The sequence below is a fragment of the Schistocerca nitens genome, chromosome 5, assembly GCF_023898315.1.
Source record: "Schistocerca nitens isolate TAMUIC-IGC-003100 chromosome 5, iqSchNite1.1, whole genome shotgun sequence".
Lineage (NCBI taxonomy): Eukaryota > Metazoa > Arthropoda > Insecta > Orthoptera > Acrididae > Schistocerca > Schistocerca nitens.
Genome location: NC_064618.1, coordinates 75,038,450 through 75,055,418, shown reverse-complemented (window position 1 = coordinate 75,055,418; position 16,969 = coordinate 75,038,450). Strand labels below are relative to the sequence as shown.

Sequence of the window (16,969 nt, the reverse complement as noted above, 5' to 3'; positions counted from 1 at the left end):
AAAATCCAGACTGGTAATAATAAGAAAACCAGTTCTGAAGAATAGAAATTTTTTAACATTGGATATAAATTTAGATGATAGGAAGGCTTTCCTGAACATATTTGTGTCGATGGTAGCCTTGTACAAAAGTGAAACACGGACGATAAGCAAAATAGAAGCTTTTGAAATCTGGTACTACAAGAGAATGATGAAGACTAGATGGATAGATTAAGTGATGAAGAGGTACTGACTCTAATTGGGGAAAAAAGAAATTTGTGACAAACTCTACTATAAGAAGGGATTGGTGGATAGGATGTATCCTGATGAATACAGTACCTAGGTTCAAAATTGATGCAACAGATTGTAGAGCTTAAGAGACTTGCATAGTGTAGATTAGGGTGGAGAGCTACATCATTTCAGTCTTTCAACTGAAGATAACTGTCACCATCTTTTTGCACTTTTTCCCCAATGACATGGGACATAATAAGCGTCTCAACCGGTGAAGTGTCTCACTGGCTCAGTTTCAATTTAAGACAGCACCTCAGACATGTTGTTTAGGTTGATGGATGTGATACCCTTAGTTGTCCATGGTGCCTGTTTCTTTGTACAGTGCCCCTCAACATGCCACTCACAGTCATGGGCTGATAGGTACTGTACTTCCTGGTGAGGAGACGATATCCACAGTACCCGCCAAATACAACCATTCAAAGCTGCTTCCAGGAGCTACAGTTAGATTTTTCCAGCTGCTTATGAACAGCAACTAACACATCCCATTCCCAAGGGCACATCCACAATGAGACTGTATTTTTATTTGTGCAGTGTTTCTGTTTTAATTTTAGAACTTCTCATGCTTTAAAATGACTGCAAATTCCTTTTAAGATTTGAAGCTACAAGACCCAAGAAAGATATTTGTGTGAATAATAGGAGAAAACCTCAGATAAAATTGATGTATTTATTGAATATAAGTGCCTTGACCTTTCGTTGAGGTAATGCTCACTGATAGACATGTGTAACAATTTCAAAAACAGTGGTCATGTATGACAAATGTTAAAAATATCACTACAGTTGGATTATATATGGCAGTAATAATATATGCAAAACACAATGTTACACTGCAACACAGTTCATTTCATAAGAGCTAAGTCCATATTATGATCATAAAATTTCAAACAATGACTTGGAAGAAACAGGTCAGTGAGCAGAAAATAGCAAAATCATTGCATTAATCACATTCATAGCCACACTGTGATAAGCACAACAATTTTTTGAAAAGAGATTGCTTCCAAAGTTTGCAGAATACACAACTGTAGTTCACAGCTTACTACAAGGTGTGTTACGTTTAATGCTTACAAGCCTCTGCAAAGTCTCAGAAATATACTTTTTAATCATGTAAAGATACACTTAATTAGGGAGGAAAAGACTGATCAAGGATACTGCTTCCAAATTGTCTAAGGACCTTAAATGCTATTAACACTGAAGATATAATATAAATTTTGAGCAGTTCTCCCAAACATTCATAAATACGTAATATAGATCATAGTGTATGCAAGAATTGACACAATAAGCGACAGATAATGTAGAAATGATGCAAATAGTTAAAAATTAGTCAGTTGAATTTCGTACAGGACCTATCTGGCACACGTAATCACTCACAAATGAAAATCTGAAATTGGCTTATATATGTAAGTAAACATGAAAAATACACGGATTTTTTGCTTAGCTGAATTTGAGACACTTTCTACACTAGCACGCCAAAGGTGAACAATCAAGATAGCAAAAATCTTGGAATACTGAAAAACCATTGGGTTGGATAACAATACAATTCTAGTTATGTGACCTTCTCAAATTCTGTTGTATATCATACCATGTAAGTGAGAAGTGGAACCAATTTATTAATTTGCATTGATTCTATAGCACAGTAATTTGTATAGCAATGCCCCATGGTCTGCATCCAAAGCCTTTGCAACAAAAGATACCTGCTCACCGCGATATTGGGGAAATGGCAACCCACCAGTAATTCAAGCAAAAAGGAGTTAATTGGGTCAACAACTTATGAGCTACTACTTAATAAATAAATGAACAACAGGTCAATTAAGTACAATTACTGAAATAAGCAGTAGTTTTATTGTACATGGAATTCTCGTAGACACTGAAAATTTATCATAAGGATATTGACCTTTAGTTGTGAATCTCGTCCCCTTTCACTCTCTCTTCAGAAGAGAGCACATTGCTTGGATCAGCCTTGGAAACACTTAACACTTTCCCAAAAGAGTGTTGGGTAAGTAACTGAGTATATCCCTAATGCAGGCTGCACGATTTTTTTTTTCCAACTTTGTATCTGACATTCCCATCTAATCTTTTTGTGGAAGATATATACATGATTGTGTGGCACGAATTCTTACTCTTTATGTCTACAGTTGACAATAAGTGGTCTGTGTTTTTTGCACATGAAAAGGGGAAAATTAAATATTAATTACTTCTTTTCCCTACATGCTTTACTTGTTGTGAGCTACCAAGACTTATTGTCCATGGCCTTTTGTGATAAAACATTTTGTTTCAATGTTTTGGCAGATTGCAACTCTTGCACAAGGAAAGTCATGGGACCCAAATACATCTTCTGCTCAGAAGCAAGCATCACCAACAAAATATAGTAATCCGTATGAGTCTGGAGACTGTGGTGGCAGTTACCAAAACATGACAGCTGCATCAGTGTATGACCAAAAGGAAGCATTTTTTTCTCGTATTCAGAATGAAAATGCGCAAAGGCCAGAGTGAGTAAATTTTACAACTGTTTATTATATGTGCACCTAGTTTCAAAAACTGCTTTGAATCTGCCAAAATATTTTGTTCATATTGCATTCATAATTTCCAGTTTCTGCATTTAATACATATGCATGCGTACATGCAAACAAACATAGATCTATTTTTATCATCTTCTCCCAAGCTTCAACATAAGAAGCTGTTGATGGTGAAATTTTTAGAATTCTGTCATCATTATTACTGTACTTCGTGGATATTATAACTCTAAAGTCTTACAAACTCTATTTTCTTTATTTTCTCTACTAAGTTTTACAAATTTGTATACAGAGTATTATCTGTAGTTTATGAATATACATTCATATCTTATAGCTTTTCTAAATTAATTCACTTGTCCTTTATTCTAGTTCCATACATTAAGCGTACATGTTCTTTGCACCAATTTCTGTTGTCCTTACCCCATGTCTCAGTAGTTTGTACCAAATGTGCTTAAAAAACCTGCATGCTGCCATGGGAAACAATGTTGCTAAAAATGTCAAATTTTTAAAATGTTCATTGCCTGTACAGTGTAATGATGTTTATGTTCTGTAAATCCAGAAGTTTTTATGTGGTCATAATAATATGTACAAAAAAGTATAAATAAGAGAACTCACCAGCATTTTCACAGGTAGTAATTACACCCGTAAAACTACTGTTGAACAAAGGATATTACTAGACAGTTGGCAGTTTTTACTTATTTGTCTTAACTCAATGACGTTTCTAAAAGAGAAATAATGTATGCAACAGAAGAGAAATGGTTGTGTTTCGAAAGTGAAATGTGTTTGGAATAAAAGGGGAGGACAAGAAGGATGGGGCACATTTGTTAGCTGACTATGTCAATATGGAAAACATTAAATATGAGAGGTAAAATATTAAGAATTCTTCGGTAGTTGTTGATTATTTTTGTATAATGGGAAATGAAATTAAGCAGATTGAGAGAAGTCTGTGTATCCAGTATGATGAAATAGAAGAAAGGTTGAAAAACATCATTTAGTCTGTTTGAAGTGACATTTTGGATTTGTATGTGATGAAACAAAGTGAAAAGCATTTTATTTTCTCCTTCCTCAAGTCGTCCCTGCCATATGCCACAACATTGTCATCTTCAGGAGAGCAGCATTTTTCAGCAATTATTCTGCTGATGATGGAGAAAATACAGTCCTGCCAAACAGCACCGAGTGTGTGCAAGAAGAACTGATGGAAATGTGTGTATAAAAAAGAAACTAATTGTTGCTGTGAAATTGTCATGTTCCATTGCCTGTACCACTTTAAGGAAATACCATGCTGTAAAAAAATAAAAAAGGAATGCTAAATAATTAATATCTTCCAGACTATTATATAAAGACAAGGCATGGTTTAATGATGTTCGTAAAAATCTAAAGGTTTTGGTTGATTTTGCCAATATTTATACAATTCTCTAATAAATGTCCAGACGGATGGAAACAGAAAATATTGTAAGAAAATGTCCTGAAAAGTTCTTGACTTATTTCCTTGAAATTTAGGCATGTTATTCCAGTAAATACTCAGATGGACAAAGGCTAAATATCTTTTAACAACAATGTACAGATTCTTGGGTAAAACAGACTGTGAGAAAGAAAATGCTGCACTGTGAAAATTTGCAACTGCAAAAGCGGGACATTTAAACCATTAGACAAATTGTTTCTCCCATAGAAAATACATATATAAAAACAGGAAAGTTGTATTTATGGCTTATGGACTTATTAGAACAGTGCACATAACATGTATCTTCCAAAAATTTGTAATCCTACACGTTTGCATAGTAAAACTTAGCAAAATACTGTCTATGAAGCTGCTCTCCTCAAAGATCCAGCAGCAGGAGAGGTCTCTCATACCCCATATACCAATGATCTGAGCCAATTTATTCATTCATTTTAAGTGACTACAATTCCCTATCCAGGATTCATTGGCAGTAACAGTAAACTGACTCAAGATCAGAGAGTGAGGGAAGAGGAGATGGGCAGAAAAGGGGAGGAAACAGATTTAGAGAGGGGGGAAGGAGAAGATGGACAGAGAGAGGTGGGAGGAGGTGGAGGGAGAGAGAGAGAGAGAGAGAGAGAGAGAGAGAGAGAGAGAGAGAGAGAGAATGAGGTGATGGAAAGAGGGGAGGAGGAGGAAGAGGAGGTGGACAAAGAGGGGGTGAAGTGGTCATGAGAGGAGGAGGGGGTGAGAAAGAGAGAGAGAGAGAGAGAGAGAGAGAGAGAGAGAGAGAGAGAGAGAGAGAGAGAGGGGGGGGGGGTTAGGATTTATATCAAATTCCTGTGCCCATTTTAACAATTTGAAGCATTGGCAGGTACAGTAGTAACAAATAATTGAAAATACGCTTTTTATTTTTTAAAAGCAATGTATATCAATTAATAGAAGTGTTCCATAATGTATTTTGACATACTTTGAAAATTTAAAGAAAAGCTTCGGAATCTTCATAGCTATCAAAATGAGGAATTTCCTATAAATCAGTCATGCAAGGGGCTAACATGACTCCGAAAAAACTCTTGGGGAGAATGAATGATCACAGCACACACTACCTACTCGGTTATTTATATCTGGTTATTATTGTGTTGTGGCCTGTAACAGCTAGAATTTGGTTTACCATGTAGTTCATTTAGTGTGTGTAGTTGCTAACACTTACTTTCTTGTTTCTCTTCTTCATCTTGAGTCATCAGTCTTCCGACTGGTTTGATGCGGCCTACCATGAATTCCCCTCCTGTGCCAACCTGTTCATGTCAGAGTAGCAGTGTCCTCAATTATTTGCTGGATATGTTCCTGTTTCTGTCTTCCTCTACAGCTCCTTGTAGCACCATGGAAATTATTCCGCTGATTCCTTAACAAATGTCTCATCATCCTGTCCCTTCTTCTTGTCAGTGTTTTCCATATGTTCTTTGCCTCCCCGATTCTGCGGAGAACCTCCTCATTCCTTACATTATCAGTCCACTTAATTTCCAACATTTTTATTTAGCACCTCATCTCAAATGCTTAGACACTCTTCTGTTCTGGTTTTCCTCACAGTCCACATCTCGCTATCATATGACGCTGTGCTTCAAACGTACATTCTTGGAAGTTTCTTCCTGAGATTAAGACCTGTGTTTGATGTTAGCAGACTTCTCTTGCTCAGGATTGCCCTTTTTGCCAGTGCTAGTCCGCTTTTGATGTTCCCTGTGCTCTATCTGTCTTAGGTTATTCTGCTACCTAGATAGCAGAATTCCTTAACATAGTCTACTTTGTAATCCCCAGTTGTAATGTTAAGTTCCTCACTGTTCTCATTTCTGCTGCTTCTCATTACTTGGGTCTTCCTTCGATTTACTCTCAATTTATATTCTGCACTCATTAGATTGTTCATTCCATTCAACAGGCCCTGTAATTTTTCTTCACTTTCTCTTTCACCGAGGGTAGTAATGCCATCAACAAATCTTTTTATTGATATTCTTTCACCCTGAATTTTAATCCCACTCTTGAACCCTTTGTTATTTCCCTCATTGCATTTTTGATGTATAGATTCAACACTTCGTTCTTGGTCTTCCAGTCTAATTGTTCCCTTTTGGTTCTTAAACAAATTGTGTGTTACCCACCTTTCCCTGTAGCTTACTCTTCCTTTTATCCAAATTTCAAATAGTTTGTACTGTTGTACATTGTCAAATGCTTTTTCCAGGTCTACAAACCGTATGAATGAGTCTCAATTTTTCTTCAGTCTTGCTTCCATTATCAGTTGCAATGTCAGAACTGTCTATCTGGTGCCTTTCCTAAAGCCAAACTAATCATCATGTAACAGACTTACGTACAGCTCTTGATTCTGAACTGTAGCAGCAGACAGTAAAAAGGTGTGTAGTATTAAGAGTGGTGTGCAAGTAAGAAGGCTGGTGTTTGTGTTTGTGTTTGTGGGGGTGGGAACAGGGGTGAGGGAGGTGGTTTACATGCCTGTCAACTGCTAAACATCTCAACTACACATTTGAGTGGTTACCTGTACTCTTTCCATTATGTGCATATCACCCAGGCCTTTCGAGCGTCGTATAAATTATGTAGCGTTCATAATTATATATGTTAACTTTAATTTTCAGTGGTGTACCTCCAAACCAAGGTGGGCGGTACTCGGGATTTGGATACACTATGGAGACACCTCCTCGTAGTAGCTCTCAAGAATTCTTTGATACTGCAGTTTCCTCTCTTGCAAGTGTAAGTTGATTTTTATTTTTACTTGTTTGTCCTTATGGTTTTCATCTTTAAATGCTTTGACCAATTTTCCAGAAGTGGTTGGTTATTAGTATAACACCCAGTATTAAAGTAAATAAAAGAATTATTAGAAGACTGTGGAGAATTTCCATCTGAAACCTCTGCTTGGCACAATTCTAAATTATAGTTAGAAAATAGTGTGGAAACATTGCAGCTGACACATCTTCTGTTTTATTCAGGCTATTAGAATTTTTGCGTTCTGTGTTAAAAGTTACCACTTTAGATTCTTCCTCTGCAACAATTAGATTTTTAGAGGTACATACAGCATTTGAAATGATATGATAATTCAGTATCTCGCACATCTTAGAGTAATGTATTCTTTGTCATCAGAGATTTGTGCATGTAGTATGTAAAATCTTTAATTGATAATTATATTGTTCTAAACAGCTGATTATAAAAAATTAGATTTCTTCTTTTTTGTATACAATAATTTTTTTTTCCCCCTTTACATTATTGCCATGGTGTGTTGCCATAATCATTAGTGATATGAAGAAGATTCATTGGTCTGGCACAGAGATGCCATTGATAAAAATAAAATTACTAACAATGATACGCCAAGTGCAATAACCCAAGTCTTGTGTCAATTTGATGTGTGTTGTAGTTTTCTTAATATGTTTTTAAAATAATCATGTTATATATCTACATTGTTGAAATTGGGAAACTGGATTACTGTGCAATGACAGAAACCTATGTTTTGGACTGTTGGTCACCAATGGAACTGGATGGAAAAATTGTTGAAAGTTTATTGGAGGTGATATATATGGAGACAAACTAGACCTGCAACCTGATGTGAATTGATCATCTTGAAAAAAAGGTTGGATGTCAACTGGCAGATTATCTAAAAGTCTTCAGGTTGAACTGCACGGAAAGAAGTGTGCAGCAACTTGGGTTGCTAAAAACGAAAAGTAATCTTCCTTAAAGACATGTCACAAGCCAACATACTTCTTTTGACGTTGGTAAAGCTGCAGTTGGTATAACATCTGTCTTTGACACCAAATTTGTGATGTCATTTTACTTAATGTTAAGTGAAATTGCCTGTATAAAATAAGACACAGTGCATTGATCTAAAAGGTGGAAATTGTGGAGATGAAGAATACTGGGTATGCAGAAAAATAAGATACTGGCAGTGTTCCACCAGTAAGGTAACAACCATCGGTATATGCCTAAAACATGACACCAAGCAAGGAGAAGAAGTGGAAAGTGTTAAATTCTTGCGATTACAGCTTGACAATAAATTCAAGAGGGAGGAGCGTAGTACAGAACTGGTAAAGCATCTAAACAGATCTTTATTTGCAGTGCAGATCATGTCAGATGTAGGTGATAAAAAAATAAAAAAGCTAGCACAATTCTCTTACTTTCGTGCCTTAATGTCGTAGGGGATCATGTTCTGGGGCAACTCGTGAAGCAAAGCTAAAATTTAAGTTAAAAAACGTGTACTATGAATTAATTGTGGTGCAAACTCGAGTGTCCTGCTGAGGCCCGTTCAAGAAATTGAGTATTCTAACTCCTGCTTCCCAGTGCATTTATTCCTTAAGGAAATTTGTCGTACATAATACTGTTTTTGAACCAACACCTCACTGTGAGGGTCAGTACTATAGAAATATGTATTGTATGTTCTTCAAACACTTGAAAGTCCAGGATTAACAGTAGTATGGAAAGGATAGATGACTACTCACCACATAGACAAGGCGTTAAGTCACAGACAGCCACAGTGGAAAAGAATACTAGAAATATTAAGGCTCGGTTGGGCTTCAGTACCTGGAGGCAGCAAGCACGCTTGAGAGCTCTACTTCTGAGGAAGGAATTTGTCTGAAAGCTTAAATATCTATAGTATTCTTTTTCATGTTGCCTGTCTGCAACTCAACACCAACAGTACCAATCTGTTCTTTCCTTATTGTTGTTAATATCTTATTTTTATATGACATGTTCTAATCCTTAAGGATCTCCTCCCTGTGGATCTCTGGAGCAAAAAGCAGATCTAATCTAATCTTTAATTCAAATCAATAAGCATCCAGTAAATTATTATGTTATTTTTTCCTTGACTAAATTTCATTGGTCATGGATTTCAGACACTCATTTTAATAATATGCTTATTATTGACATGTTGATTTACTGTTACTATGTAGACTTGTGAAGCAGTCTTAAATAGGAAAATATTTTACATGTACGTATTTGGCAGACTGTTTCCAGAATCTCTATTTAAAATATAAATAAAACTGCAATGTAATCACCACTACATTTCAAACTTTTTAAAATAATAATAATAATAATAATAATAATAATAATAATAATAATAATCCCCGTGGAGGCCCGGGAAAAGAATAGGCCTCCGGTATGTTCTGCCAGTCGTAAAAGGCGACGAAAAGAACAAACCACTAATAGGGCTAACCCCCCTTTTAGTGTGATTAGTTGGTTCAGGACAGAACTAAAGAAGCCTCGGACAAGTGCCGTCATGGTCGGGGACGACGCTTGAACCCTATGCCCGCCCACAATGGTAACGACACTGCTAGCCAACTGGAAAATGATTTAAATCCAAATAGAGGTGTTTTGCAGGATATGCTTCCTACAACCAACCAAGAAGGAAAACAGACAGGGGATGAGATGGTCAGATGAAGTTAATCGACACCTCATTTTCTGTTATTACCAAGCAACAAACTTAGGAACCAACACAACTGGATACAGGTCACAAGTATACACAACATTTAATATTAGATACCCGGAATTAAAATTTTTAACAGAACAACGACTAGCTGATCAGATCCGTGTAATAATCAAAAATAACAGGATACCCCAATCAGAATTAGAAAACATCAAACAACAAGTACAACAAATACTGGAAGAAAATAATGTGCAATCAGAAGAATAAGAAAATACAGTAATGGACTCAAACATCCCAGAGCAAACAAACAAAGAACAACACGCATCAATTAAACAATCAGAGGAAAACGAAATCTTGCGACAGCCACCAGAACAAGCACAAATAGAACACGAAGTGACACACATGTTAGATATAGAAGAAAAATTTCAGCTGACATATATAGAATACAAAGACACAAATACAGACATTAGACCATTCTTGCATAGACTGCCAAGTAACCCACAAGTCGAAACAACAATAAAAACTATCAACACAATCATACACAACAAAATAAATGAATATACAACTATGGAAGAGTTACAACTACTGGTTTATATAGGAGCACTCACTACACTAAATATACACACTAGGCAGAGATCAGAACCAACCAACACACAGAAGAAACCCACAAAACCAGCATGGCAACACAGGCTACAGATCAGAATAGAAAAACTGAGAAAGGACATCGGACAGCTAACACAATTTATAAGAAATGAAATGTCAGAAAAAAAAAAAAAAAAAAAAAAAAAAAAAAAAAAAAAAAACCGAAAAAGGTTAGGTAAAATCTCACAACAAGAAGCGATAGAGCAATTAGATGAAAAGAAGCAGAAATTACAAGCATTGGCCAAACGACTTAGGAGATACAAAAAAAGTGAAAATAGAAGGAAACAAAACCAAACATTCAACGCAAACCAAAAGAAATTTTACCAGACAATAGATAACACACACATTAAAATAGACAATCCACCAAACATAACAGACATGGAACACTTCTGGAGCAACATATGGAACACTTCTGGAGCAACATATGGTCAAACCCGGTACAACATAACAGGCATGCACGGTGGATACAAGCAGAAACAGACACATACAAGATGATACCACAAATGCCTGAAGTGATAATTTTGCAACATGAAGTCACCCAAGCTATTAATGCTGCTCACAAGTGGAAAGCCCCTGGAAAAGATAAAATAGCAAATTTCTGGCTAAAGAAGTTCACCTCAACACATTCACATCTAACTAAATTATTTAACATTAATGATATGGTTATAGTAGAGGGAAACATTCCACATAGGAAAAATATATCTAAAAACAAAGATGTTGTGACTTACCAAATGAAAGTCCTGGCAGGTCGACAGACACACAAACATACACACAATTCAAGCTTTCGCAACAAACTGTTGCTTCATCAGGAAAGAGGGAAGGAGAGGGAACGACGAAAGGATGTGGGTTTTAAGGGAGAGGGTAAGGAGTCATTCCAATCCCGGGAGCGGAAAGACTTACCTTAGGGGGAAAAAAGGACAGGTATACACTCGCGCGCACACACACACATATCCATCCACACATATACAGACACAAGCAGACACATTTAAAGACCAAGAGTTTGGGCAGAGATGTCAGTCGAGGCAGAAGTGCAGAGGCAAAGATGTTGTTGAATGACGGGTGAGGTGTTCCCACTAACACCAACCTATCCGAACTCCGGAGATGGGAACTTGCTCTTCAATATATCCTCTCTTCCCGTTATCCACCAGTCCTCAATCTCCGCTAATTTCAAGTTGCCACCACTCACACCTCACCCGTCATTCAACAACATCTTTGCCTCTGCACTTCTGCCTCGACTGACATCTCTGCCCAAACTCTTTGTCTTTAAATGTGTCTGCTTGTGTGTGTATATGTGTGGATGGATATGTGTGTGTGTGTGCGAGTGTATACCCGTCCTTTTTTCCCCCTAAGGTAAGTCTTTCCGCTCCCGGGATTGGAATGACTCCTTACCCTCTCCCTTAAAACCCACATCCTTTCGTCTTTCCCTCTCCTTCCCTCTTTCCTGATGAGGCAACAGTTTGTTGTGAAAGCTTGAATTTTGTGTGTATGTTTGTGTTTGTTTGTGTGTCTGTCGACCTGCCAGGACTTTCATTTGGTAAGTCACATCATCTTTGTTTTTAGATATAAATTATTTAACAGTTACATTGCAGACCCATACACATTCCCTGATACACTTACACATGGAATAACTTATCTGAAACCTAAAGATCAAGCAGACACACCAAACCCAGCTAAATATCGCCCCATAACATGCCTACCAACAATATACAAAATATTAACTTCAGTCATTACACAGAAATTAATGACACATACAACACAGAGCAAAATTATAAATGAAGAACAAAAAGGCTGTTGCAAAGGAGCACGAGGATGTAAAGAGCAACTGATAATAGATGCAGAGGTGACATATCAAGCTAAAACTAAACAAAGGTCGCTACACTACGCATACATTGATTACCAAAAAGCTTTTGACAGTGTACCCCACACATGGTTACTACAAATATTGGAAATATACAAAGTAGATCCTAAATTGATACAGTTCCTAAACATAGTAATGAAAAATTGGAAAACCACACTTAATATCCAAACAAATTCAAATAATATCACATCACAGCCAATACAGATTAAGCGTGGAATATACCAAGGAGATTCATTAAGTCCTTTCTGGTTCTGCCTTGCTCTGAACCCACTATCCAACATGCTAAATAATACAAATTATGTATACAATATCACTGGAACATACATACACAAAATCACACATTTGCTATACATGGATGATCTAAAACTACTCGCAGCAACAAATCAACAACTCAACCAATTACTAAAGATAACAGAAGTATTCAGCAATGATATAAATATGGCTTTTGGAATAGACAAATGTAAGAAAAATAGCATAGTCAAGGGAAAACACACTAAACAAGAAGATTACATATTGGATAACCACAGTGACTGCATAGTAGCGGTGGAAAAAACAGATGCCTATAAATATCTAGGATACAGACAAAAAATAGGAATAGATAATACAAATATTAAAGAAGAACTAAAAGAAAAATATAGACAAAGACTAACATAAATACTGAAAACAGAATTGACAGCAAGAAACAAGACAAAAGCTATAAATACCTATGCTATACCAATATTGACCTATTCATTTGGAGTAGTGAAATGGAGTAACACAGACCTAGAAGCACTCAATACACTTACACGATCACAATGCCACAAATATAGAATACATCACATACATTCAGCAACAGAAAGATTCACATTAAGCAGAAAGGAAGGAGGAAGGGGATTTATCGACATAAAAAACCTACATTATGGACAGGTAGACAATTTAAGAAAATTCTGTATTGAACGAGCAGAAATCAGCAAAATACACAAAGCAATCACTCATATAAATACATCTGCTACACCACTGCAATTTCATAACCACTTCTACAACCCTTTAGATCACATAACATCAACAGATACGAAGAAAGTAAATTGGAAAAAGAAAACACTACATGGCAAGCACCCGTATCATCTAACACAGCCACACATTGATCAAGACGCATCCAACACATGGCTAAGAAAAGGCAATATATGCAGTGAGACGGAAGGATTCATGATTGCAATACAGGATCAAACAATAAACACCAGATATTACAGCAAGCATATTATTAAAGATCCCAATACCACAACAGATAAATGCAGACTTTGCAAACAACAAATAGAAACAGTAGATCACATCACAAGCGGATGTACAATACTAGCAAATACAGAATACTCCAGAAGACATGACAATGTTGCAAAAATAATTCATAAACAGCTTGCCTTACAACATAAACTTATAAAACAACACGTTCCTACATACAAATATGCACCACAAAATGTACAGGAGAATGATGAATACAAATTATACTGGAACAGAACCATTATAACAGATAAAACAACGCCACATTACAAACCTGAAATCATACTCACCAATAAAAAGAAGAAATTAACACAACTAATCGAAATATCCATACCCAATACAACAAATATACAAAAGAAAACAGGAGAAAAAATTGAAAAATACATCCAACTGGCTGAGGAAGTCAAGGACATGTGGCATCAGGATAAAGTTGACATTATACCAATTATACTATCAACTACAGGAGTCATACCACACAATATCCACCAGTACATCAATGCAATACAGCTACATCCAAACTTACATATACAACTACAGAAATCCGTAATTATTGATACATGTTCAATTACCCGAAAGTTCGTAAAAGCAATATAACATATACCATACAATTAAAAGAAAGTCACGCTTGATCAAGGTTCGTGTCACTTTCCATTTTTGACCAGACATAACGTCTGAGGAAAGAAATAAATAATAATAATAATAATAATAATAATAATAAAAAAACCGTGGAGGCCCGGGAAAAGAATAGGCCTCCGGTATGTTCTGCCAGTCGTAAAAGGCAAAGAAAAGAACAAACCACTAATAGGGCTAACCCCCTTTTAGTGTGATTAGTTGGTTCAGGACAGAACTAAAGAAGCCTCGGACAAGCGCCGTCATGGTCGGGGACGACATTTGAACCCTATGCCCGCCCACAATGGTAACGACACTGCTAGCCAACTGGAAAATGATTTAAATCCAAATAGAGGTGTTTTGCAGGATATGCTTCCTGCAACCACCCTAGAAGGAAAACAAAGACAGAGGATGAGATGGCCAGATGAAGTTAATCGACACCTCATGTTCTGTTATTACCAAGCAACAAACCTAGGAACCAACACAACTGGATACAGGTCACAAGTATACACAACATTTAATATTAGATACCCGGAATTAAAATTTTTAACAGAACAACGACTAGCTGATTAGATCTGTGTAATAATAAAAAATAACAGGATACCCCAGTCAGAATTAGAAAACATCAAACAACAAGTACAACAAATACTGGAAGAAAATAATGTGCAATCAGAAGAATAAGAAAATACAGTAATGGACTCACATCCCAGAGCAAACAAACAAAGAACAACACGCATCAATTAAACAATCAGAGGAAAACAGAATCTTGCGACAGCCACCAGAACAAGCACAAATAGAACACGAAGTGACACACATGTTAGATATAGAAGAAAAATTTCAGCTGACATATATAGAATACAAAGACACAAATACAGACATTAGACCATTCTTGCATAGACTGCCAAGTAACCCACAAGTCGAAACAACAATAAAAACTATCAACACAATCATACACAACAAAATAAATGAATATACAACTATGGAAGAGTTACAACTACTGGTTTATATAGGAGCACTCACTACACTAAATATACACACTAGGCAGAGATCAGAACCAACCAACACACAGAAGAAACCCACAAAACCAGCATGGCAACACAGGCTACAGATCAGAATAGAAAAATTGAGAAAAGACATCGGACAGCTAACACAATTTATAAGAAATGAAATGTCAGGGAAAAAAAAAAAAAAAAAAAAAAAAAAAAAACGAAAAAGGTTAGGTAAAATCTCACAAGAAGAAGCGATAGAGCAATTAGATGAAAAGAAGCAGAAATTACAAGCGTTGGGCAAACGACTTAGAAGATACAAAAAAAAGTGAAAATAGAAGGAAACAAAACCTAACTTTCAACACAAACCAAAAGAAATTTTACCAGGCAATAGATAACACACACATTAAAATAGGCAATCCACCAAACATAACAGACATGGAACACTTCTGGAGCAACATATGGTCAAACCCGGTACAACATAACAGGCATGCACGGTGGATACAAGCAGAAGCAGATACATACAAGATGATACCACAAATGCCTGAAGTGATAATTTTGCAACATGAAGTCACCCAAGCAATTAATTCTACTCACAATGGGAAAGCCCCTGAGAAAGATAAAATAGCAAATTTCTGGCTAAAGAAGTTCACCTCAACACATTCACATCTAACTAAATTATTTAACAGTTACATTGCAGACCCATACACATTCCCTTATACACTTACACATGGAATAACTTATCTGAAACCTAAAGATCAAGCAGACACAGCACACCCAGCTAAGTATCGTCCCATAACATGCCTACCAACAATATACAAAATATTAACTTCAGTCATTACACAGAAATTAATGACACATACAACACAGAACAAAATTGTAAATGAAGAACAAAAAGGCTGTTGCAAAGGAGCACAAGGATGTAAAGAGCAACTGATAATAGATGAAGAGGTGACATATCAAGCTAAAACTAAACAAAGGTTGCTACACTACGCATACATTGATTACCAAAAAGCTTTTGATAGTGTACCCCACTCATGATTACTACAAATATTGGAAATATACAAAGTAGATCCTAAATTGATACAGTTCCTAAACATAGTAATGAAAAATTGGAAAACCACACTCAATATCCAAACAAATTCAAATAATATCACATCACTGCCAATACAGATTAAGCGTGGAATATACCAAGGAGATTCATTAAGTCCTTTCTGGTTCTGCCTTGCTTTGAACCCACTATCCAACATGCTAAATAATACAAATTATGGATATAATATTACTGGAACATATCAACACAAAATCACACATTTGCTATACATGGATGATCTGAAACTACTGGCAGCAACAAATCAACAACTCAACCAATTACTAAAGATAACAGAAGTATTCAGCAAATACATCGGCTACACCACTGCAATTTCATAATTTCTAACTTCTACAACCCTTTAGATCACATGTCAACAGATATGAAGAAAGTAAATTGGAAAAAGAAAACATTACAGGGCAAGCACCCGTTTCCCCCCAGGGGGTCCACAACTCTTTTGTGGATAGGTGCGTAGCGAGCACGGGACCCCGAGCTAATGTGGCCCTCCTTCCTTTCCGGGCTGCATACCTTCCTTTTCCGCATCCTTCCCTATCCCCCATCTTCGTCCCCCCTACCCTCACCCCTGGCTCTTTCCTTCCCTTTCTCCCCCTCTGGGAGTATGGTTTGTGCCTACGTCTGGAGACGGACGCTCGTAAATGTAATGATTCTTCGCCTTCTCTGCTTGTATGTCTTCATCCTTCCTCTGTCCTTCTCTTTTCCCTACCTCTTCTCTTTACCCTTTTCTCCACTGCGGCATTTGAGACCTCTCTTCTTTCCTTTCCCTTTCTTTGTTTTCCCCTTTCTCTTTCTTCCTCCCTGTGCATGTCTGAAGACCGACCCACGCATTTTCGTGCGTAGCCGGTGACGGGGTAACGCGTAATTCCCCGCCCCGGGTAGACAGGTAGGACACGTACTGGTAA

At 36.7% G+C, this 16,969-nt stretch overlaps 1 protein-coding gene across 2 annotated transcripts in view; it reads left to right on the top strand.

Moving 5' to 3' along the window:
- The window catches only part of LOC126259499 (ADP-ribosylation factor GTPase-activating protein 1), a 96,718-nt gene that overhangs the window by 26,524 nt on the left and 53,225 nt on the right, over positions 1-16,969 (top strand). For both annotated transcript variants that reach the window (XM_049956349.1, XM_049956348.1), the window contains exons 4-5: positions 2,551-2,750; positions 6,843-6,957. In XM_049956349.1, the coding sequence (XP_049812306.1) occupies positions 2,551-2,750; positions 6,843-6,957 (315 nt within the window). The remainder of the gene's footprint in view (positions 1-2,550; positions 2,751-6,842; positions 6,958-16,969) is intronic.